Raw genomic sequence first — 26,693 nt, 5'->3', positions numbered from 1 at the left:
ACAAACACACACAAACACACTCAATTCAAGCTCCTCACACACATACAAAGCATTTCATGACATCAGCCCGCATACCTCGACAGCTGCACTCTTCCTCTGCCCCTCCAGACACCGCCGGTCAGCCGGATTCTCACTTGCACACGCACCCCGAATACCCAAAAGCAGAGCAAATAGCTGTGCCTTTTTGTAAATCTCCCCTAAAGAATGGATCAACCTCACACAGAACGCCAGAGCCTCCTCATCGCTTGAGCCCCGCAAGAAACTAAAGACCTGGCTCTTCGAATAAACTCCTGGGAGTCCTTCACCTACTCACCTGCAAAGTGCCTGGATACTCTCACGGGTGATAAGTGCGCTATCCAAGTATGCATAACATAACAGTATTCATTATTTGTCTCTCTCCCTCTCCCCAATCCCTCTCTCTCATGCCCACGCTGTCTTTTTCACGCGCACACTAGTAGAGATGGCCCTCAGAAGTCCAAAATGTGTACAGGGAACACAGAAATTAAACTGACACCTGGGAAAATAATCCAGACCACAACCTCAAAATGGGACTCCTAGGTGTCTAGAGTCAATTTGATATGGACTGTGTAATAACAGATGCATGTGCTAGGTGTATTACTGCTTACTTCTTGAAATATTATTGACTGATTCCACAGTGTCAGAAGGACATTGACTGGTTCTGACAACCAACAAAGGACACTTACTTAAATGCTTGGGTTACATTTGGTAAATTATGTGTTGAGCGCTGGGGAAACTAAAACTCTACAGTTTTATGAAAAATGTGAAACTTTGTTCCCAACTAGAAATTGTCTTTTTAGCTGAACTCGCATATTATTCCCTTTAGTTCTTCTCAGATCTATATTCCTTCATGTTTCTTTTTCTGTGTTTGGTAAAATTGTCGGTGATAAAGCTTTCTTGTTACATTAAGCACAAAATAGCGGAAGATGTTTTTTTTAAACCTAAAATTAACTAAATGAAAGAGTAAATTATCAGTCGAAAGGCTCGTTGCATTGTTTATTGAATAAATATGTGCTCTGGTAAATATAATTTAGGTGCAGCTACAGTTCTTCTCTAATATTTCATGTGTTGCGAGCAAGGAAGCACTGACATGAATGAACCTCCCTGGTTCTAACGAGCTCCCTGTCTTTGTATAATTGCACACTGTAGTTTGTGTTTTTGCATCAAGATGCAGCGCCACACAGTGGATCTGGAGAAGAATGCAAGTGAGATGTCTTCAAAAGCATTAAACCCTTCTTTTAGCCCAGCTTGCTCAGGTACAGTAAACAGAATGATTTGTGTGCTTGGCCTGGAATCACATGAATTGTCTTATTGATTAACATATTGTGCAGCCATACATTTGTCGTAGGCATGAGGTCATATTTATGTTCAATTATTTATTTGCTATTTACTAGACTCTTTTAAGAATATTTTTAAATAGTGGATGTAAGTCAGCAAGCAGACATGGAAAGTAAGAATGAGGAAGAAAACCAGTACTTTGAAACTGTGGAATGGAATGGAAATGGAAACTGTTATTTGTGCTTCTCCGAAAAAGAAACACCATATTATTTGACAGTTTATTTTGGTTTCATTCACTGAACTCATTTGTTCCTACACCGCGCCCATCGTTTGTGTACACGTGTTATTTTAGGGCCCCTGCACGGTTCTCATCATTATCAGCTGGCCTAATCAACAGACGTGCCAACAACCCGCAGAGCCACCGTGTGTCACACTGTGTCGGCACTCTGCACGCAAAGAGTTGCTATTGCTCGGTTAGCGTTAAGTGAGCTGGAACCCCCTCCCCACAATGGTTTCTAGTTCGTTTGTGTAGGCTCTGGATCAGAGGACTTCAACCTTTTTTGCTCCAAGTCCCCCTAAGCAAAATGTTTTGATGATGCCCCGGTCAAAACTTTATGGCAAGATTTGAGAGAGCGGGTGGAGCACAACTGATCGGAGGGGGTGGGAATAATTATGTCATTTTCTGGGCTACTTTTTCTTTAGCTCATAATCCACACTGAACACGAAACTTCTAAAAGAACAAATCATCAAGCAGAAGTTGACTAAAAAGCAATTACTCGCCATAATTGTGGTGATGTTAGCCCCCTCACACTTTTAGTCACCAATGCAACTGCTGCATGAATAATAACTAGGGCCGTCAGTTGCAGGCTGTCTCTCTTCTGCATCTTTCAGCTCTTATCCACCATGCCTTACCATCACTCCAATTTTGAACCAGACACTCTGTCCCTTTCAGAAACAAGCATTTACAATGCAATGGACTCGGCATTATTAAAGGTAGAGCTATTGACATTGCCCATGACATTTATTTTTTTTATTTTTTATTTTTGAAATCATAAATAAATGGCATTGTCATTTACATTGCCAATAGCTTAATCGTTTGCATATGCGAGACCTATTGCATTAGCACCCACACACAGGGGGCAGAGGCAGGAGAGCAAGCACAACGAACGTGGGGGCAGAGTCAGGAGAGCAAGCACAAGCAACGAGGGGGCAGGGGCAGGAGAGAAAGCACAAGCAACGAGGGGGCAGGGGCAGGAGAGCAAGTACAAGCAACAAGGGGGCAGGAGAGCAAGCACAACAAACGAGGGGGCAGGGTGCAGGAGAGCAAGCACAGCCAGGGGGCAGGAGAGCAAGCACAACCAGGGGGAAGGGGAGCAAGAACAGCGAGGGGGCAGGGGAGCAAGCACAGCCAGGGGGCAGGAGAGCAAGCACAGCCAGGGGGCAGGAGAGCAAGCACAGCCAGGGGGCAGGGGAGCAAGCACAGCCAGGGGGCAGGGGAGCAAGCACAGCCAGTCAAGAGATCTGGGTTTAACCCACTGTTCTTTTGCTCACTATGCCACACCAGTTTGGACCTAGTCATATGCAAATCAGTCTTGACTCTGCTCCTTATGGGAACAGTCCACCCCTAACTGCCAGGCAAGGTCCTCCCTCGATCAGAAACTAGCATCTTGGGACCAGTTTCGGGGTATCACCCCGTCATCAGCGAGGCTAGTTTAAATCCAGTGGCAAAGTGTGCATGCGACCCACATCTAGGCATATCTTCAGCCACTTAGGGCAAACATCATTATTCTTAAAATGTGTGTACTGTCTTGCAGATTGTAATAACCTCCCTGTTTTCTGTTGCTGTTTGGCATTGTTTGCAGGGAAGGAGTAATGGTGATTTCATGTTATACCTGCACTGAATTAGCATTTCTAATTCTGTCAATTCTCAAGGTGATGCAGATATGTTACAATGTAATGTTGACAGCTCAGAACTGTTGGGGGAACCGGCAAGTCAGACTGGGACAGAAAATAAGCTGGGCATCAGAATAAAAGTGCCCCCCTTCCCCACACACAACCATTAGCGAATCAGATTGCTTAAAAAAGTGGCCCACATTTGCAAATAGCTGCAATATTGAACGTGGGTAGTTTTCAACTAGCGAAGACATGTATAGGTTTTTTACAAGGCAAGGGGGCTTTATATATCGGTGCTTGCTACAAGCAAGGTCTGTGGTAATATCATGGAAATCGAGAGTGATAACGGACCTACCAGACCGTAAAACACGCTCCCAAACAGCCAAACACTGACCTGTCAGTCCAGCTCTCCCAGAGTGCCCTATAGGCCAGGCCTGCCCTGGGAACGGGAAGGAAACAGCAGGTTCGAGAGTAGAATATGGCTCCCTTTCCTCGGCTACACAAGGCCGCGCTCCATTCACCGAATAAATGCCCTGTCCTTATCTCGCATCCCAAGCCGAGTTCGGCATCTGGAGAAGCTTAGGAAACTCAATGCATCAAATTACCCGGCTCAAACCGTTGTTTATAGCGGACCATTTTGTCCTGTCATCCCCCTGACAGAATGTCAAAGCTTTTCTTGCCTTCGCCTTCAGCTTCCAGCGTCTGCAGGGATCTGATACGCGGCCGCTGCGTTACACTGGGGAGAGCTGTCAAATGAGTGCGATTAAGGCAGCAGACGCAGCGGCAGGCTCTGGGAACGTCTGCTGCCTAACTGCAGATGTCTCATGCTAGGATAGCTCCTCGGCCCTCGCTCCCGCACAAAGCTCCCATTCAGCGCGGGCTTCGAAATGCCCCTCCGAACCCTCACGAGAATATCTGCATATAGCGGCCCAAAGTAATGAAGGCAGGAAACACTGGCGTTCTGAACAGGACGCCTCCCCACGCAGCATATCGGCGCGCAGATGTGCTTTGATTCTTAAACTATGCGCAGCTTTTTGACGTGACAGATTGCTATGTTACGTAGCTTGACGGCCTCACCACTGGGGCGTAGCTAGGTGCTGTGGCACCAGGGACCAGAGTTTTAAGGGTCCATGTGGACCATGATTGTTGTGTTTTAATACCCATGCAGCTTTCTGGAGAGGATGTGGCGGTACGACCAAAGCTGCCGATTTTGGAACTGGGAAACCAGACCAGACCTCAGACTGACCCACAGTTTGGAAAGGCATATCCATGCTGACCGCCTGCAGCTGAGTTTCTACTCCCTCCCTCAACCCCAGCTGGAAGAAAATGGCACTCGAGGGCTGTGTGGTTACTACAACTTGTGAATCTACTAATCTACAGACACCCGTTATTGTTGGGATTACCTCTGCCTGCCAGACTCACTCTCACAAGAGACACGAAACTGACACTTGCGAGAGAGGCCACGAACTGAATGAGCACATTCCCATCAGACTGAAAAAGGGGTGATATGAGCTGGTGGGCATTGTGAGGAGGCTTGCACTGTCATGGAAGACTTTACTCTCTATTGGTCGACATCCTGCATCTTTTATGAACACTAAATCCTCAGCAAGTAACTGATGGGAGATATGCAGTTGAATGTTTAAACTGAAGGGTCCCCAAAAGGGCCCATGACATCAGGTGGGCCCATCAGTCCTGGTTTTGTTACGCAACAGCTAAAAGTAGCTTAACATTTCCAAATGCGGGCCATCGTGCATTTTTGTTTATTTAAAGAAGAGGTACTTTTGCCGGTGTTTCTGGTGACGTGACCAGTTGGCTGTTAAATTTGCAGAGCTCAATTTGAAGTGGTTTCCGCTGAATGTGTTGGGAGAACATGGTAACATCACTGCTGTATCTTCTATGCAGACTCCCAGTGACCCTGTGCCATGTGTGACATCTTCAGCCATTCCTGGCATTAACCCAAGAACGCAATGTGTTCTTCCCAGTGGAGTTGTTGAAACATTTCACTGCACCACCTGGAGTTACATGCTCATTTTATAGATCTATGTTTGCGCTTAGGGTTCTCGGCGGAGCCATTCTCAAACGTGAGTGCAAAGAAGGCTGAGAGAGAGAAACAGAGTGTAATAACAATGGGGCCCTTACATGCAAAAAAGTTGCAAACGTTTCTTTATTTCAAAATGTTACCCATTTAAGAAACAAAATAAGGGTTTGGGAAAATCGGAAGTCAAGAAAAGGCGGGTATAGCCTGCTTTAAGGCGGACGTCTCAGACACGTTGTTTGCGTTGGTTAGTGCTTGTGCTTGTGCTCAGATTGGGCCAGGAGATCTGCTCTGTGTGTGCTCCCATCTGATCTTCATTAACCGTGCTAAACACCGTAGTGAGGTCAACCCTCCCCCCACCCACACAAAACAAGGCACCACAAGCTGCAGAGCTAGCAGCCTGGTCCTCACCGTGGCATGCTTCAGAGAGAAGACATAAAAGGCGACAGGAGAACCAGCACAGAGCGGTGTTGGGCCCCAAACCCGAAGAGCTTCTAGCTTTCCCGGACTATTTTACCCCCCTTGAAGGGGAACAAATGGCAGAAAGAGGGCCCCGGGCCCCGCAGAGCAGAACAACAGGAAGCACATAATCCAGGCACCTGTCACCTCCCGGGGAGAGGTAAATGGATTAGGCAAAGCCACAAAGGCACGGGACGTCCCCTCAAACGGGCCATTGATTAGCACGTCCACTCTAATCTGCAGCACCGTAGCCAGTCCCAAACACAGCACAGGGGCGGCTGCATTTCAATCGCATTCCTGACAAACATTATCATTTTTAAAGCGCACACTGGCAACAACTGCGCGGGGCAAAGTGAACAGCTGGAAGAGCCACCGCACTTAAAATGCATGAAGGGAACTCTTCTGAAAATATGGGTCTATGAGAAATATATTTATATATTATCTGTCTCCAAACGGATGTGGAGAAAAGAGGCATTGTTTCAAAAAGAAGGCACTGGTACAATGGGCAACCTTGCTGTTGTTATAAGTTCAAGGGGGGAAATCTACAAACTCTGGACCGTTGGACTCAGATGAGAGTTGAATGGATAGGCAGGCACAACTTATCACATACTCATCCTGAAATAAAACTGCAAATCAGTCCCGTTATATGCAAGAACAGGCTTTACCCCTGACCACAGTAACCAGTTGCTGATAAAAACAGCCTGCTCATTGATACATTATTTGGGGTTACGTTATAGCCCCCCTCCCCCCAAACCCCACATAACCCAAAATCACGAGGAAGTGGCCAGGCGCAGTGACCCCGGGCTCCTCTCCCACCGCCCAGGGCAGCGCCCCCTGGTATGCATCTCGGGACATCAAAGTCCCCGATAGCAACTGGCACTGGTGCCCTGGACGTAGCCCGGTGCGTAAGGTGGTCACCGGGGACTGGATGCGAGGCTGGACTTCTCGAAGAGGTGAGCTAAGCAATCCAGCCCCTGACGCCGTGCCCCCTCCCTTAGTCTAGAATTCCAGACATCTGCGACGGGCAAGGGGCTTTTCCGGTTGCTTTCTTCAGGAAATGAGGAGGGGGGTTAATTGCATCCCAAAGTTTTGTTCCAGACTCATTCTCAGCGCGTAAAATAAATGCCCAGCCACATTTCCCTGGTCACAGAGGTACCTCCCAGCCTTCCCATGGAAGTGTGAAAGCAGAGCACGCTGTAAGGCGAGGCTCCGGGGTCTTACCTGCAGCGTTGAGCCGGAGGAGCGAGGAGGTTAGCAGCAGTCCAACGAGGAGAGCCCCCAGGAGACCCCCTGGCTGCGCCGTGGTCCACAGCATCCTCGCGGCGCCTCCTGATTCTCAGTCCCTCTCTGGCCCTGCAGTCTGTACCCGTCCGCCGAAATCAATCCAGCCCGTGTGGTGCTCCTGCCAGTTCTCATGCGCAGTTCCTCCAGCCCTCTAAACACCTCTCGGCTCCACAAAGGTCCTCTCTGCCTATCCTGCGCTATAAGCAAGCGGATGGTTGCAAGGGCCGGACGCGGTGGGGCAGAAATGGCTGCCGCAAAGCTCCGACATTTTTGGAATCGGGGGCATGTTTTTTGTTGAGTGACGGATGATGTCACGGTGAGAAAGAACGCAAAAAACACACCCCCGAATCCCAAAAAAACGGGGCTTAAAGGGAGTGACGCCCCTCTCCTCCAATGGCTGGCCAGCTTTTACGAGGCCAGCCAATGGAGAAGAGGGGCGGGTTCAAGCCCCCTAACTAAAAAACATTAAATCTTCGGACCGAACTGCGCAAGCGCAACCTACGGTCCTCGACCTAAAAAGGAGCACTTGTTTTAGCTTAAGCACTAAATCATTTTGTGGCAGCCTATCTTCTACTCTTCTACTCTGGGCAACTGGATTTATGATTATGTGATGCTGTGGCTGCAGCGTTTTCTGTACATGCCACATAATCCATCATCTGATGAATAATCTGCCGATTTTAATAAAAAATAATTGCTTGAAGCTCAAATGGAACAGAAGTTACTAAAAAATGAAAACGCTTGTCCTTGCACAGTGGAAAGCCCTTCACAAAGGTTCACTGGTCCTCTTTCAATTGAATATTTCTTTATTTGGATGTTTAACTGCTACTCATTAGGTAACATATTTTCCGAGGCAGTGCTCCAATGTGTAAAAATTACAACAGCAAAAAACTAATACAAAATGTACCACATAATTAGCCTTTTCTTGCTTTTTAATCCAGTCACCCTTGCAGAGTAATTTGGTCCTCCTCCACATAATTCCAGTAGCTCTGTTTATACTGCGTGCAATGCAATTTTAAATAATGACATATATTCACAATGCGAACTGCACCAACTAGGATTCAATTCTGTGACTATATGGTCTTACAGACTGGCATTTGGAGTGATTACATTAACCAACTGAGATTTAATTCCGTAGAAGAGTGACTCTCCCACCATTACTTTAAATTCCATATATTTTTCATTTGAACATGTGCACATAATTTTATATACCGTTGCCTACAGGTGAAAAATACAACAAAATACTTAAGAATATTTTTTTCATTTTAGCCGCCTCTTTGATCCTGCCACCACAGAGATCAGGATTACAATTGCCATGCTTGTGCTATGCAGCTTTTAACACAGGTTGTCAATGAAGATAGCCTGCAAAGGCGACAAAAAATCAAAGTCTGCCTTCCAGGCCATCTTCATTTACAAGTAGTTATAGTCATTTGCGCTCACCTGGGAACACGGCCCTCGTAGGGGGGCACCCCCCCACAGTTTGAAGACCTCTGTTCTGGATAGTTAGAGTGACCAGATGTAGAGAAGAAAAAACCGGGACAGACCAGACATAAAAGTAGGACTAACGCCTTTAGGCTTACTGGCGTGTTCCGGTTTCTGATTAGCTTTGTGTCTGTGTTTATATATATATATCTGGTGCTTTGCATTAAAAGAATTTTTCTTTTTCTGACGTGTTTCGGGCCTTTTCAGTCCTTGTTCACAAGCTAAATGTGTATGCATACCTACAAGGCTAGTGCAGATCACTAATTAACTTGCAAAATATCGATATAGCTCTCTGGTGGACCTCCCAAGTGAGCAAACAGTCTAAATGCATGCTGGAATTAGTAGTTCTGCATAATCCATTTTTTACCCTTCAGTGGGTGTACGGTGTCAAACATTCACAATTATCAACGTCTTCTCACCCTCCAGTGGGCTTTCCAATGTTGTATGCAATAGTTGTTACAATTGAGCCAAACCTACAGGTCCATTTTAGGCTAAGCCAAGTTCCAAACCACGGACCAGCTACAAATTCCTGCACTGGTATAGTCTCACACTACATTCCTTCAAAGCCGTTGTTCACAAACAGAGACACACTCCTCCGCAGGTTTATTTTAATTGGCATTGAAACAAATCCGGTGATTTATATTGAAATCATTTTTGTTTTCCTGTCACGTTCTGGATCTTTCCAGTCCTTGTTCACTGGCTAAAAGCGTGGCATACCAAGAAGCTTAATGGAGATCACTAGTTATCTTGCAAAATACCAATGTCGCCCTCTGGTGGGCCTCTCAAGGCAATATACATTCTAAGTGCAAGCTGCAATTAGCAGTTCTGCATATTTCCACCAATTAATATAGCAAGGTAGTTATATTTGCCCCAGTATTGGAACTTTCATAGATTCCCATGCTTTTGTATCATTCCCCGTCGTCGGAATGGGAGTCTCGGTAACAAAAATAACATAGCAGTACGTACAAAAGAGAAAGAAAAAGGCCTAGGCCTCATTCCCTTTTGTAGCATATCCGCCTCTTTTTGTAAAAGAGACCAAACTTAGGCATCAGCCAACCAGAAGAGCCTCACCCCATAGAACCCTCCTGAAGGAACCTCAGAGCCTCAGATTTTCTACCGCACGTTGTGCTAGGGAGTCTCCTTTGAGCTCTGCTCAACTTCTACTCTTCAGGAAGTTTCTTCAAGGTTTTTTCTTCAGATTATTTTCAGATTTTCTTCAGGTTGTTAGCTGTTCCTTCCAGGATGTCTTACAAGGAGAAGAAGAAGGCCCTTTTCAAGCCATGTTCCACCTGTAGTAAGAAAAGGCTGTTCATTGAGGATAAGCATAAAGACTGCATCTATTGCCTCTATCCTGACCACAAGGCTGCGGACTGTAAGATCTGTCGCACCTTTACAACCAAGACCTTCTGGGACCTTGAGGGTAGGCTTCTGTCATGGCTCCAGAGAAGGATACTGTCTCGAGTGACAGTGAGGACTCTGCGTCTAAGTCTTCATCAAGAAGGTCAGCCAAGAGGGGTAGGCGTTCCCCTTCTCCTTCTGTGGAACATCCTTCTAAGGCCCCAAAAAAGACCGCCAGAGAGTCTGAGAGCCAAGGTCCAGGCGAATCTCCTCACCGTGGTGAAAAGGAGAGGGTGGGACCATCTATGCCTTCAAAGGGTTTGAAGACTGATCCAGCCTTCAGAAAACCCTCTTCCCCAGCTTCGGGAAGGTCTGACAGGAGTTCCAACAAATCGTCGATGAAGGCGTCGTCGACCAAGGCTCCGCCGACGAAGAAAAAGAAGCCTAAGCTGACACTGGTTCTGTCGACGGGACAACCGACGACGACAGGATCGTCGACGACGACAGGATCGTCGACGACGGCTACCTTCGTTGACGAGGATGCAGACGACGACCACGTCAACGACGATGACAACGTCGATGAAGGAGTCGTGGACGAGAAGTTCGTCGTCGGTGGTGACGACGATGGTGTCGTCGACGAGAGCCTCGACGACGACAACACTCACAACGTCGACGGCGGGGATGTCGACAATCTTGTCGACGGCAGCGCCGCCGCCGCCTATCTTGTTGTCGAGTGCCTCAGTGTCGACGAAGCATATTCCGTCGACGAAGCCGACGACGGCAGCGTTTTCAGTTCCATCGTCGACGGGACCATCGACGATTTTGGCATCGGAAAAGAGAATCGCTATCTCAATGACCAGAATTACGCCGGACATGACTTCTCCAAGAAGGGTAACCCCCTTGCCGCCATCACTATTATTGAATGAGGATGAGTCAGAGGAGGAGGAGGAGGATCAGGACTCATATGACTATGCTGACAGTCCCTCTCAACTTCTGGTAAAGTGCCAGGAGATGGATTCAGAAGGAGGGTATGACCAAGATGGTGATTATTATCCTCAGACTCATTCTGTCCAACCACTTCAATCTTCGGATCAGGGCATGGTTTCAGTTCCTTCTTCTTTCTTGCAAGATCTACACCTGATGCTTCAGGATTACAGAGCAGCAAAGTCTACTCAGGCTCCAATTGTACAAACTGTTCCTGTCATGGCATCTACCTCAACAGCTGTTCCTGAGATACCAGCTCAGGTATCTCCTGCACCACAGACACCAATGCCAGAAGAGCCTTCCAGACCAGTAGACACCCATGATTATTCCTTGGATGAGGATCATGATTCAGACGATGGTGATCAAGCTGCGAATGGAATGAATACATCATTCCGGACCCTCAATCTCCATGTCTGGACACGGTGGATTCCCCTCCGGCGGATATAGGCGGCTTCCATCAGTTAATGGAAAGAGCAGCTGGCAGATTTAAGTTGGCAATGCCTGCGGTGGACACTGAGTGTTTCTTGTATGATTTCAAGGAACCTTATAGAAAGACGACAAGATCCATACCGATAGTGCAGCATCTGTGGGAGAAAGGCCTTAAGGCTATGAAGAACCCAGCGACGGTGGTCCCTGTGCTACCGCGTCTTGATAAAAAGTACAAAGCACCTGACGATGGGCCAGCGGCCTTAACGGGCCACCCAAGACCGGATTCAGTTATCTCGCAAGCTGCGCAGAGGAAATCCCGCAACCCCTCTGCTCCCTTGACAACTCCTCCGGACAAGGACGGACGGAGATTGGATAATGCTGGTAAGAGATTCTCGTCGATGGCGAGACTTCTGGTGCGAGCTGCCAATGCCCTCGCAATATTGGGCAGATATGACCGCCAGCTTTGGTGTGATGCCGCTCCGTTCCTGGATCAGCTTCCTCCAGAATCGAAATCAGTGGCAAAAAAGATCTTACAAGAAGTGGAGGCGACCTCAATGGAGATCATTGACTGCGCCATGGACATTGCTACGGCGGCGTTTCGCTCATTAGCTGGGGCCGCAGTTCTCCGTCGCCAGGGGTGGCTGAAGGTGACCTGGTTTCGACTTGAGATACACAATAAGGTCCTAGATCTTCCTTTTGATGGGGATGCACTATTCGGAAAGCAAATTGACGACACTCTCCAGGACATCAAAAAAGACACCGAGACCGCCAGATCTTTAGGTACGCTTCAGTACCGCAAAATGCCTTTTAAAGGATGCAGAGGCAGAGATACGAACTATAGAGGATCCTATCAGCAACAGCGATATTCATCCTACGGCTCATGATCACAGCAATACCATCAGCCTTATCAACAAAGGCAGGGCCAATCCTACAATTACTCCAGGCCTTACAACAGGGGGAAACAGGCTCAACGGGGACGTTATACCTCCAAACGTCAATAGCGGCCTCCTGGCTCTTCCTACTGTGCCCTCCTCCTGGAAGTCATCAGTTGGAGGAAGGGTATCCCAATACCTTCACAATTGTTCCATGATAACATCGGACCATTGGGTGCTCAACATCATTCGAAAGGGCCATACTTTAGAATTCACTCAAATCCCGCCATCCAAAGCCCCTGCAGCCATTCCATCGAAACACCTGCATCTTCTGCGGCTCGAAGCACATCAGATGCTCCTGAAAGGGGCAATAGAGCCAGTTCCTGCCGACCAAGAAGGACAAGGATTCTACTCCAGGTTCTTCCTGGTAAGGAAGACGCTAGAGAAATGGCGCCCCATTTTAGATCTCAGGGAGCTCAACACCTATCTCGTCTCCCTGTCTTTCCGGATGGTCTCTCTTCAAGACATCCTTTGGCTCATCAATCCGGGGGGGTTTCATGGCCACGCTCGATCTCGAAGATGCGTACTTTCATGTACTGATTCACCCAGCGCACAGAAGGTTCCTACGCTTTACAGTAGCCAAGAGCCATTTTCAATTCAGGGTTTTACCCTTTGGTCTTTGCTCAGCCCCGAGGATTTTCACGAAGGTGCTGGCGCCAGTGGCGGCTTTTCTGCGGAGGAATCATTTTCAAGTCTTTCCTTACCTGGACGACTGGTTGCTGAAGGCCCCGTCCAGGAGAGCTGCACAGGACGTGGTTCAGGCTTGTACAAACCTGTTTCAAAATCTGGGTCTCACGTTAAACAAGGAGAAATCGTCTCTGATTCCATCCAGGGAAGCACGTTTCCTGGGAGCAATCCTGAACTCAAAACTCTCAAAGGCTTTTCCAACTCTAGAAAGACGAGAGAAACTGCAATCCATGTCTCTGGACATACAAAGAAGAAGGTGCCTTTCAGTACGCCACTACAAGTCTCTGCTGGGGGTAATGTCATCATCTATACCCCTGATACCTCACTGCAGACTGCGCATGCGTCCTCTCCAAGAACAACTGGACATCCAGTGGACACAAGTTCACAGGTCATTCAACGACAAAGTAAACATCACTCCGTCAATGAAAAGAGCAGCCCAGTGGTGGACAGACCAGAGAAACCTTTCCGAAGGTCTATCCTTCATCAGCGATCCATCTCCTCAGGTGGTGACAACGGATGCGTCCTTGGAGGGCTGGGGAGCGGTGATGCAAGACCTGCATGTCAGTGGCCATTGGTCTCCTCACGATCGTCGGCTCCACATCAATCTCTTGGAGCTAAGGGCAATAAAGCTGGCTCTGCAAGCCTTTCTCCCTCGCCTAAAAGATTCACATGTGCTCATCAGGACGGACAACACCACGGCCATGCATTATGTGAACAAGGAGGGAGGAACCAGATCTCTCCCATTGTCGCAGGAAGCTCAGGAGATGTGGGAATGGGCGATCCTTCATGGAATGTCGCTGCAGGCAGAACACTTGCCAGGAGTTCTAAACGCGAAAATGCCAACAGATTGAGCAGGTTATCCTCGGTCAGTCACGAGTGGGAGCTGAACCAGCGGGTTCTGGAAGAGGTCTTTTACCAGTGGGGCAGACCAACAATAGATCTCTTTGCCACACAGACCAACAAGAAATGCCGGTCTTATGCAAGCAGACATCACCAACAAGGATCATTGGGAAATGCGCTTTCGATAGCCTGGTCGAGGACATTTGTCTACGCCTTTCCCCCCATTCCACTGATCCTGAGATTGATCAAGAAGATCAAAGTGGAACCATGCAGTATGTTCCTAATAGCCCCTGCTTGGCCGAGACAGTACACGGAGCTCTATCTTCCCTTGAGGGCTATTCCAGATCTCCTCACAATGTCCAAAGGACAGATTTGGCATCCAGATCCACAGTCGTTACACCTGACAGCATGGCTCCTGAGCAGCGAGAATTTATGAATCTCCCCATCTCAAACGAAATAAAGGAAGTCCTCTCCCAAGCGAGAGCTCCTTCCACAAACAGGACTTACCGCTTAAAATGGAAGAGATTTTGTATTTGGTGCAGGAGACAGAAAGTTGACCCCTTTACTTCAAAGCCTCATCAGCTTCTACCTTATCTCTTGTCCCTGGCTAAGTCGGGACTGGCCCATTCTTTTATAAAGGTTCATTTGGCAGCCATTTCAAGATACAGACGGTCGGAGTCAGGTCCTTCGTTGTGGTCTTCCAGAATTGTGAAACAGTTTTTGAAAGGCTTGTTCCGGGTCTATCCACCAGTGAGGCCTCCCCCTCCTACCTGGCACCTAAATCTAGTCCTCACTCAACTCATGAAAAGCCCATTTGAACCAATTCATCGTTCAGACATGAAGTTCCTGTCATGGAAATTGGCTCTCCTTCTTGCTCTCACATCGGCAAGATGTATTGGAGAATTGCAGGCTCTCACAATCCAAGAACCTTTCCTGCAATTTAAAAGAAACACCGTTATTTTGAGAACTAACCCAAGGTTCATACCCAAGGTACCCTCGGACTTCCACTTGAACGAGCCGGTTATTCTGAAGGCGTTCTTTCATCACCCGGCTACACCAGCGGAGAAGTCGCTACATTCTCTGGACGTTCAACGATGTTTAAAATTCTATTAGGATCGTACCAAGGGATTTCGGAAATCCTCTCAGTTGTTTGTTGCCTTTGGTGGTCCAAGCAAGGGTCTCCTGCTGTCAAAACAGGAGATTGCCAGATGTATTACAAGTGCCATTCTACATTGCCATACTGCAGCGGGTAAACCGCTGACTGGCAGGGTTCGGGCACTTCAACAGCCCTCTTCGCGGGGGTGCAGGTTAAAGGTATTTGCAGAGCTGCTACCTGGAGCAGCGTCCACACCTTTACTAAGCATTACTGCTTGGAATCCTTACAGCAAGAGAATGCGGCAGTGGGCCAGGCTGTCCTGAGGAACCTATTCCAATAATTGGTTAGCTTTTCCTTTCTATCCCACCTTCCGTTATTTTGCACATTTGGTATCTTTATGTCATGTTGGCTATTGCAATGTTTTATGACACAAAATGTGTTTTCTTATTGCTAACTGCTTACTACTCTGATACAAAAGCATGGGAATCTATGAAAGTTCCAATACTGGGGCAAGAAAACAAGTTACTTACCTGTAACTTTGGTACCCCAGTATTGGTAACTTTCATAGATTCCCATGCGCCCACCCACCTCCCCGGGGCAAGCTCAACCTTCAGCAGATATGGTGACTGTTACACAACGGCTACGAAAATCTGAGGCTCCTTCAGGAGGGTTCTATGAGGTGAGGCTCTTCTGATTGGCTGATGCCTAAGTTTGGTCTCTTTTACAAAAAGAGGTGGATATGCTACAAAAGGGAATGAGGCATATGCCTTTTTCTTTCTCTTTTGTACCTACTGCTATGTTATTTTTGTTACCGAGACTCCCATTCCGACAACGGGGAATGATACAAAAGCATGGGAATCTATGAAAGTTACCAATACTGGGGAACCAAAGTTACAGGTAAGTAACTTGTTTTCTTATACAATTGATGCCCATTCTTATATTCCCATTATGACAAAAACTACCAATTCTTATCTTCAGCTAAAACCTGTCCCATCATTCCATTCACAAACCGCTGGCAGTTCTGCCTGAGTCCAGTCTTTCAAACAGTTTTAACCCTACTCTGCCCAACTGTCCAAAGTCAGGTGAATTAATATATCTTTTGGGCTCTATAAACCACATTTCACTACAGAATAAGCATATACTACCTTGCTTTATCAATCCAATCTAGGTAAAAATAAGAGGCAAATGGCATCCCTGCTTATGTGTACAGGTTTGGTCCTTAGGCCATACCCAGTTCTTTGGCATTGTGACCCCAGAGCCAATTGCTCACCACTAGGACTAGGAGAAATGTAAATTACCTCACTATAATTCAGGTATATTCTGAAATTTTGTGTTACACTTGTTACCGGTTGTTGTGTAATTATGCTGCCATTAGCGGCAAAATTATAGTGCGAGAACATAGCAAATAACCAGAAAGCAAGCTGCTGTTGTTGATGCAGTTGTGTTTTTCACACTATTTTCTAGCGCGGAATACGTCCTCGCATCACAGTTTAGAGCAAGGAAGCATTTTGTGCTCAAATATAGCATTAAATGTTGATTCACATTTTTCATATATATACGTGTAATTCCATGTAATTTTCTCCAAATTTCGTGTAATAACGCGAAAGCGAATTACGCGAATCTTGCACATCTCTACTCATGGCCTTCAGTAATGCATAGTGGATTTTGGAAGCAGTGTGCACGTTTCAGTCATGCATTTCATTCAGTGCCCATTGCTACAGAGTTACTGTGCAGTGCCTTTGTCCATGTTCTGCCTTCAATCTTCCTGACTGAAATGCCCATTCAGCACTGTGGACTTACTTTTTTGAAACTGCAGATCTTTGATATGTGGTGCTAGTACAGCTCCAGTGGATCCAAGAGCCTTATTTTAGATTGTCAGATTCCTTGTCTTCAATTTATTTTACCTTTGAGAGTCGGATCTGCCTTTCTGTGTTCTCCTACGTCCCACCCGTGGTTGGAGATCCATCAATTTTATTTCTGCTGCATCTAATCTGTGAGTAGCTAAGAATCCCTCAACAGGCGTAATAAGTCATGAACAAAATTTTCACTCATGACCAACCAATCAAATTGGTTAGATCCATGGGTCGTTCTTAATCTGGGGGGTTAAAAATGGGTGTTGCCAAAAAATGCTCTCTTGTCCAGTGAGATCTGAATAAGTATCACATTTTCACCTTTAGATGTGTATCCTCTGGTAATGGGAACAAATGTTTTAAATTTGCAGAAAAGAAACCATTAAACTTAATGTAACCCCTTTTTGTAATGTATATATCTAATAAACATACTGAACAAGTTTACACCAAACTGCAAAAGAGGGAATATCATTAGTAATGTTTTACTTTCAGACCAAGTTTAGTGCAATTGTGTTCAGTTTTTGTTGTATCAAAGAACACAAATTCCTATGGAACCTAATATATGGCTTGTTAATTTTAGACCCTTCCCTCTTCTCCCAAATAGCATTTCTCTATGCAATGACGGCAGTGCTTAATTTGTAAAAAGAAAGAAGTGCAAGGCTCTCGTCAGGAGGCCACTACGGCTTGCACCACACGTTGCTCCTGTCATACTGCCAATGATAGTAACAACACAGTTAATAACTATCACACTTTGGACTATTTCAGGCTTCCAAAGCTATACAAATAGCTTAGGCATCTGGTAATAGTAATTTTTGATATGTATTGAATTAATAATTACCTTTTGTGGTGGTCATCTCCAAAGTAGCCAGATAGTGCCACCTAGTGGCAGACTGTCATAACGGCCGGTGTTGACAATTAAGGGCTGGTGCCGAGTACCAGAAACCACCGGCTCAAATTAAGCACTGCACAACGGAAGACATCAGATACAGGTTTTAAAAAGATTTGATTGGAGAGGTTTGGCAGACTTCTTTCCTACCAGGGTATAGTTCAAAAGGCATGTGTCTCCCGACATAAAATCAGCTGTCACCAATGGTCAGTCTCTGCATAGCCTTGTTTAAAGTGGCAACAGTCACTCAATGTGTGGAGGTACACTTGGATATGTCCATGGCTAGCAAAACATGGTGCTTTACTGAGGATCATCAGTAAACATGGAACCTTTTCAGTGGACACAGATTGTTTAGTCCACTGGGGAAACAATCATGGGCAGACCAAAATATTTTGAAGTGAGGCAAGGTTCCACAATTATCATTTGCCTTGCAATTACCCTAGTCCCTGCAAGCTCACCTTATTAAGTGGAAACTCAGTACTAGTTGCAGGAACTTATATTAACCTCTGTTCAGCTCCTTAAGTTATTTCAGTTCAGCCTTTTCTTATGTTTACCCTCTATGTCAGCACGATACCCTTATCGTCCATGGAATTGAGCTCCCATATGTACAGTGGTCCAGGGCTTACCTGTCAAAGAGGTGGCCCACAGAGTGAGCCCCTTTTCTCCTCTAGTTAAAACTGAAGAAGAGTGGGAGTCTGAGAGGCTTGGAAGATGAACAGCTTTGAGACTGGCCATTGCAGCAGATGCCCACCAAACCTGCTTGCATCTGCCTGCAGGGAGAGAAGTTGCTCACAACTCCATGGCTTTGTGGTGTGAGGAAGCGGGGATGCTCAGAGGAGAACACCACACCATAAGCTGAAGAGATCAACAAAGAAGCATGCTGGCTTGCTTCGAGCCAGGGATAGTGAGAGTGGCTAGGACCTCGCCTAAGTGGAGGTTACACGCTGTCTTAACTTAGTGATGGCAGATCTGTTGGCAGTGAGGAGAGTGGAGTCTCTCCTTAAAGTTGGAGGGGCGATTGACCAACTTGAAAAACTGGGAACCAATCAGTAAGAAAGGCAAAAAGTTCATAATTTAAAAGTGACAGCAAATCACCTAGTGCAACAGAAATGAAGGGGAGGCAAGGGGCCATAACCCTGGGCAGTCCCGGTGACACACCTGAACCAGAGAGGGAGCTTAATATCATGTGTTTCTTCTTTTCCAGATTGACCTAGAACAATTAAAGAATACAGAGTATTAGGTAACCCTGGGCGAAGTACTATGCTACGCTCACGTAGTTTGCGCTACTTCGCACTACGTGAATTGCACGTAGCACAGTGCAAACATGCATAGTGTAGTGTAGCGGTCATTTTTTGCTTGCTCGCGGTCCTCAGCGTCAAGTTGGCGACCGCGAGCGAGCAAAATGACATCCCGGCGAGACTTTTTGGATCATCAAGTTGCCGATCGCGAGTGTGGGAAATAAACCTCCAGGCAAGATTCTCAACGCGGGGAGTTCAGGTTTCTCATTGGGAGTGGTTGCGTATGCTCACGACCGCTCGCATCCGGCATTGTGCAATCAGTGCGAACAGCATTTTGCACAGGGCACTACGCGGTTCGCGTAGCGCACTTTGCGTAGCTACGCATAGCGCTACTATGCGAACTATGCCCAGGGTTAGATTAGGTAGACAGGAGTCAGTTCAGGAGAACATACTGACTTAAGTACTTGCACTAAAGACTGTTTTATACAGGGAGCTGAAATAATGACCCTGAAGGCAGCCTCTTTCAGAAAGTACCATAAACGTTCTAAAGGATGGTTGTAGGATTTGCTGAATAGCACCTCCATGTGATCAGTGCGTTTAAAAGGGTTTTTGAGTCTGGTCTATGGCATGACAACCCTGAAGTGACAGGCAGCTTTTTGTCCTTTTTGAGACTGATTTTATTTTTTATTTCACAAAACAGCGCAGAATAAGGCACAGCTTTATTTCTTTTGAATTATGGCCTGCATATTGCATGTTTGTACTGTGTTTTCATTTACTCGATTTCTTTATTGGAAGGGATAGCTTCTCTAGGATCCACATTAAAAAATTCTCCTTTCTTCATGTGAGATATTCTACTTAGGTTAGACCTTAGAGGACAGTGTAACTGCCCGACTCTGGAAATGTTGTGCATAGAAGAGTTTGAAGCTTCATATGTGTTGTGTTGTGATGTGTATAACACATTTTCTGTCCCACAAGATTTGTGTACCCAGAAAAGAGTAAAAAAAACTGCACATGACATTTCTGCATTGTTTCTTTCCCAGAATTTGATCCATTAAATTGCTATCCCTTCTAAGGAGCATTGTAACAGACTAGGGGCCGGATGTAGGTCGGTCGGTAACGGCCGAAAATCGGTATTTTCGGCCGTTACCGACCGAGATTCACAAAATGGTATGTAGGGCCACATATTTTACAGATTCGGTAAATTTACCGATCGGTAAATTTACCGAATCTGTAAAATACCGAATCGGTATTTTTACCGATTCAGTAACAATGAGATGTAGGTGGGACTCTTCTGAGTCCCACAAGCCTTACAGAATCGGTATTTTACCATGAAATCCAACTTCATGGTAAAAAACCGATTCCGGTGTGCATGCACATGTGTGCATGCACACCTGTGCCATATGACAGGCAGACCTGCCCTTAGGGCAGGTATGCCTGCCACATGGCCCTCGAATCTTTTTTGGGGGTGCTAGAGGGTGTCAAAGTGACACCCCCTGCACCCTTGTCAAAATCGGTATTTACCGATTCGGTAAATAACGACCGGTAATGCCCCATTCATTCCTATGGGCTTCAAAGCCCATAGGAATGAATGGGGCATTACCGGTCGGTATTTACCGAATCGGTAAATACAGATATTTACCGATTCGGTAAAAGGAACATCTGGATGTTCCTACATATCCACCCCTTAGATTTACCGATTTTTAATTACCGAATCGGTAGGATTCGGTAATTAAAAATCGGTAAATCTATTTTACCTACATCTGGGCCCTAGTTGCTCAGGCTTTCTTCCTGTGAGACTTTCACAGTTTTTCTTTTCTTTATTTAACTAGTGGCTCATACTCCTGACAGAAATGTGAGCCTCCTGGTAGTTGGACTGTTTACATGGATATCCATCGTGAAGGGATTGTGACGATAGTCTTTCTTCTAGATTCTTCAGGAATAGTTGTAACAATGAGAGCTCTGCATGGTTACCAGTGAAGAATTTAAAATGTTTGATTCTTAATTTACGTTTCCTGAGATGTATCTCTCTGCATTCCTACAATTTTTAGCCCTTTTCTTTGTGCAGATTCAGGGCCCATAAAGCACTGTCTGATGAATCCAAATCCACAGCTGAGACTAATCCTCAAATCAATACATTTAAATATCATGGAACACATTAGGATCAACAAAGAAAGACAGAGAATGGTTACGTTTTTAAACCATACAGGGTTAGTAAAAGTTAAAAGGTTTACAAATTCAAAACCATCAAATTGGTATCAATCAGTAATGAATATATGAATGCATTTATTAATTATGAAGTTTAAATCAATCAAAGTCATATAAGTAAGAAGACAAATTAGTATATAGTTGTTGCAAAGGAAAAGTTAAATAAATCAGGTCTACCATAAAGATAGTACTCTGCTCTAAACTGTCTGGAAAATAATTCTGCTCTCTTGCCTACATTGCACTAGCTTAAATCACTAAATTCTAACACCTTCACATAGTTCCCGTAAAATGCTCCAATCAGGTTAAAAGATACAGATGCAGTATAGGGCTGATTAGTTTCTCAGGATACTACACAATGCAAGTTTTCTTAAAGTTCTTCAAACATACAGTTATCTGCAACAAACGAGATACATTGAATCAGTTTGTACTCTGCACGTGCACTGTAACAAGTAGTTAGGACATTCTACAGCTATTATGCAAAGGAAACATTTCACATTAGAAAGAAAGTAAAGACACATTGTCTCCTAGAAATAAAAACACATATGACATGAAACAATATGGCTCCAAACGTTAGCCAATTTAACATGCCGAACTACATTAGCTGTGGTCGAATCAGAACTGTAAATAATACAGTTAGCACCACCTGCCTGTTCCAGTGTTAATATTGAAAACACATGCAAAATACTTAATATGGAAAAAGAACCCTATCACTATCTAGATGAGTTCAGTGTTCTGTTTTCACTCCTCCTTGTTTTCAGGTATGAGTGAAAGAATTTGTCTCACTGCCTAACAAGTAGTCCTTTGTTTATAATGTGCCCCCAAGACCCTGCCCAGTATTTGAGTCATATGTGTATCTCCAGGCCATCTTATACCTTTAGAAGGGCTGGCAATGCACTCATATGTAAAGTAGTAAAGATACGCATTATAGGGAACTGGTGTTACAGATAATTAATCTTTTCTTTCTGTGCAATCAGTGCGACGTATTTAGGAGATATCCTGTATCAGAGCCTCTTTCACATCTGATTAAAAATCATCCTCTTTGTCGGACTAGGGGGCCAAAGAACTAATGTTGCCCAGTAGCCGGGAGTAGTTATGGGGTTGGTAGGAACCCAAAAGGAGGTACTTGACCTAAATAAGTGAAAAGCATTGCCCCTACCTTTGATTGAGCTGTTGTCGCCAAATAACTAGGAACATTCATTTAGGGGTCACCTTTATTCATGCATTTGTCATTTACATTTACAGGTAAGGAGCTTGTACTTGACGGTACCCAGCAGTTATTCACCGAAGAACGCGCCACCTTCGGAAATGATGAGGTGAACCTAGAAGAATGCCCTGCTGTGTACATCCCGGCTCAGAACATTGCTTCCTACCTTTCCTCAGGCATCCTACAAGCGCATATCCCATTACATTTAGGTTCTGTAGCTGAAAGTAACGAGTGATCCATATTTAGCTTAATAAAATTGTAGTGCCTTTTGTATAGAACATTTTCATGGGGAATGTAAAAAAGCAACAAACAAAAAAAGTTCAGAAACCAATAAGAGTTAATGTTATTTGTTTACACTGCTGCTTAGCAAAATGAATTCAGATACTTGCCTATATCATAAATAATAGCTTCGTTCAGAAGTACATTAACTAGCATACAGGAATTTCAAATACTTATGTGGACTAGTGACGTTGATGGGTTATGGCCGAGGGAGTCACTGTCTCTCACGTCTCCCCGGTCAGAGACAGTCATTCTTGCATTCTACCTTTGATGTGGTATGGATGCTGCCTGACAAAAATTAGAAAGTCGAAAGGAAACCTTTGTGTGCTTCTACATTCTGGACGTGATTCACAAGTTTGTAATTTTACACCTGCAGATTTACGCATTCTCAAGGGTAGAGAATTAAAACGTTTCCAATTCACAAAACTTTAGATATATAATCTTAGAAGGTTGTGCCAGTCACAGGTTTTATACTTCAGAAAAAACCTTTGTGAATTCCATGATGTGCCTGTGAATTGTAATCTACACCATTATAATTATACATGGTGCCCAATTGCACCAGCAGAAATCTCAATACATTTGAACAATTGCACAGTTTTTCTTTTTTGCTTTTTCCCACGTTGGGTTTAATGATTTTTCCCTGTGGAGTAACTCTTTCCTCTATACCCCTATATGGTTTTCTGTGATCAATTCCCCTTCCGAACCTGGAACGAGATTACTCCTACCCTTTGCAGAAGCAAATATCCAAACATGTCCAGGGTGGGAAAGGGTCGGACTGGAGTTTGAAATTGTCTACTTCGAGGCTGAACACGCCTTGAAACACCCACTCCCTCCCCCTTGAATGGAATTTACTCATGCATAATTTGCAGTGTCGTGGGGCAATATTAAATTGGAGTGAGAGTATTTGTGGCTATGAGGCTGTGTATTCCTTGCATACATAAATCCTGCCATTTGCACTCATAAATATGATCTGTGGGAGCAGATGATTTTTGCTGGTAGTTCTCTGTGGCCAGTGCTTAATTTGAGCCGTCATTTCCGGGGCTCGGCACCTGCACTTAATTGGTTTCTGGTGCTCTACACTGGTACTTAATTGTCAACACCGCACTTATGACAGTCTGCCACATGGCGGCACTGTTCATCTAATTTAGAGATGAGCAGAACAACGGTTGTTTATGAATACAATCTCTATAAAAAATTACTAATACCTGCCTCCCCAGCCATTCCTTTAGCTTTGGGTACCTGGAACAATCTGAACAGTTGTACTTGCAGGCGAGAGAGATGGTTAGTAGTTGTTTTGGCAGCAATGACAGGGGCAATGGGTGGTGCAAGCTGCAGTGGCCTCCTGGTCAGGGCCCTGGCACTTATTATTTTACAAATTAAGCAGTGCACAGTAGAAATTTAAACTATGACTATTGTTTACATGTAAATAACCTCTTTGTTCACTTACATTTATAGCCTGATAAAATGTCATTTTACTTTAATCTTGTAAGTCTCTGAATTAGTTGTTTCATTTCAAAGCTGAAAGCTTCTGGAGACAGACTAACTATAGGGCAAAAATTGAAATGTAATCAGGGCCATTGGAATTATACAATGGGGGTGTACCAAATAATGCTCCAGGGTTTACTAAATTATGTGGCAAGAATAGGCAAATTATGCTTCGTAATGTGGCACAGTTTGTGACAAAATTACTGTAATATTTTGTCTTTTTACAAGTTAACACTATTTTAGCAAAGATTCCACCTCGTTGGAAACAGTTTAACACTCAGATATATCAATAGACAATTGAAAGGTAACCAATCAACTTTTCCAAAGGGACTTCACTGCGAAGTAACACATGCTGTTTTAGTAATGTTTGGTCCACTTGAGCTATAAACTATTTTTATAGGTAAATTATGCAACAGATGATGGATTATTTGGCCAGTCTTTCTCCTACTTAGGCCCCAAGCTATCAAGGTTGCCGGCCTTTCTCCTACTTGGACCCCGAGCTGTGTAATTCTTTGCCCATTACTATGAGAGGCTGCCGTTCTTTTTCAGTTTTCCAAAAGCTCTTAAAGACTTGACTCTTCTGAAATGTGCTTCTTTGTTATGACCCGGATTGTATACCAAAAATTCTCAGCACTGGGACACCCTGGCAAGGTAGCTGTGTGCTGTACAAAATAATAAAATAATTATAATTATGTGGCAAATATGGTTAATCCATAATATGCAGAAAATCCAGTGGACACACAATCACCTAATTCCAGTGGCCCTGAATAAAATACTGTTAGGCAGGGATTTAATGCTGAACTTAACTTTCATACAATGATGTAGAGGGTGAGTTTACTACCAGTTCTGCCTATTTGGCTTTTATGCGACTGCTCACACCCTTCTGGCTGCATAGAAACACTGGGTACCTATAGTGCACATTGCTGTCTTACTCCTGAGTCCAAGTTATCTTGGCCAGTTTGAGGTTTTAGTTTAGCTGCATTGGAAAATCGCATATTTTGCCTCGTTCCGTATTTTCTGCCTCGGGCAAATTCTTCAAGTTAATACCTAGAAGAGTTAGTGCGAGGAAAATTATAGATGTGCAGAATTAAAGCACAACCGGGAAAACCGTCATCAGGTGCAAGCGGTACCCCTAATGATATGGCTTTGAGAATGATGCTGGGAGAGGAAAAAGGAGGAAACTGAGAAAAAGGAGAACTGGTAGAAGTGAGGAGAGAATGAGAAGCAACATACAACATTTGCAAGTTTCAAAAAGTCTAAAATTAAAAAATAAATTGACAGCTCGAGTAAATTATTCTGCAATCAAAGTTAACTGTATTATGTCAGTGAGGTGTTTTTAATCACTTTACAGTAGCCTTATAGCCCGCTGTAGCGGGCCATTCCGGCTATTAAAGGCCCGCTCCAGCGTTAAAGTCCCGAGCCGAAGGCGAGGGACTTTAACAAGGGAGCAGGACTTTAATAGCCGGCATAGCCCAGCTACGAAGGGCTATAAAACTATTAGAACATTCTGCCACTAGAGGGCAGAATGTTCCAACAAATAAAACAAAGGCCTCTCGGAGTTCGAGGGGTTTAACTTCCCTCGGGCTCCGACTGAGAGTCCTTTGAAAAAAAAACATTGGAATGTTGCTTTGCAAGCCTTTACCGGCCCGTAAAAGCATGGAGCACTCCATTGTCTTCAATGGAGCTTCCAACATTTCTTCACATAATGCACTACTTTGAGATGGTGCTAGTGGCATGGAGCAATGCAGTCTATTTAAAAAGTAGCACACAAGTCTTTCGTCGTCTGCCCATATTAGATGTACAATGACTTTACAACAGCTAGTTTCCTCTATAGTCCCAAAAGGGATACAGGTGTCGAATTACCATTGTAATTGATGCCCAGATTATGATTTTGTTTGATAATATTCTTAATTTTTTATGGGTTAAAGATTAAAAAAAATACAGATTTACTTACATAAGTTTTCCATGATGGCGTCATCAAATGAGCAGAAGATTAAATCTCTTTCTTATGCAATGCAGATGAAAAAATGTTAGTCCATTGAAATGAGGCAGAACATAATCTACTGTTCCATTACACCCACACCCTTGCAACCAAGCACAATGAGCAGCTTAGCTTTGTAGTAAAAGTTGGTAAGTATTCGCTAAAATGACACTGTACTCTTCTTAACCTCACACATGACAGTCTTTCCAAATTATCCATTCTATAACCATAGACAAATACAACAAAAAGTAGTAGCCATTACAGAGAATACTAGGTTTAGTTTTCTGAAATGTTTCAGATCACTTATTTAATGTCATATGCCGTCTTCCACAGTTGATGTGATGGAAGAGGGCACCTGGTTTATGTCTGCCATAGAATGGGAGAAATAATAGTCAGAGAATAAAGTAAGTCCTACTCCTGCAAATTCAGGAGTAAGCCACACCTTTGTCAAGTAAAAGAAACAGCTATTGTGTGTCTCATTTTATGCCATGGGAGCCAGCAGTACAGCCCTTCCTTTGTTATGGTTGCATTGAAGAGCCTATCTATGGGGCCATTTTCATAACCGAGAATTCTAAGCAATTGTGGGAATAGATGAGGATGTAGGAGCTGTATTGACAGATTCCTCAAGGATCCCTTCCATTTGCTGATATGCAGGTCTTGCTCTATATTATGAGCTGAGTCACCCAACTATTCAACACTGATCTGCTGACTGCGTTTTCCCTTCAACCCTGGAGGTTCGGAGTCATCTCCCTCTTTATAAACAGCCCATTGACCGAAATTAAACATGTATGTCTCGGCCAATAAGCGTCCTGA

General features: G+C 44.7%; 1 protein-coding gene across 1 annotated transcript in view; it reads left to right on the top strand.

Annotated features, from left to right (window-relative positions):
* HSF4 (heat shock transcription factor 4) overlaps nt 1-25,692 on the top strand; it is a 507,465-nt gene extending 481,773 nt beyond the window's left edge. Inside the window, exons 11-12 of the mRNA XM_078670271.1 lie at nt 1,187-1,274; nt 22,174-25,692. Of these exons, the coding sequence (XP_078526397.1) occupies nt 1,187-1,274; nt 22,174-22,370 (285 nt within the window). The 3' untranslated portion in view covers nt 22,371-25,692. The remainder of the gene's footprint in view (nt 1-1,186; nt 1,275-22,173) is intronic.
* The last annotated feature ends 1,001 nt before the right edge of the window (nt 25,693-26,693 follow it).

Source organism: Lissotriton helveticus, chromosome 12 (assembly GCF_964261635.1).
Source record: "Lissotriton helveticus chromosome 12, aLisHel1.1, whole genome shotgun sequence".
NCBI classification, from domain to species: domain Eukaryota; kingdom Metazoa; phylum Chordata; class Amphibia; order Caudata; family Salamandridae; genus Lissotriton; species Lissotriton helveticus.
Note: the sequence above shows the minus strand (reverse complement) of the source record. Positions and strands in the feature narration are given on the sequence as shown.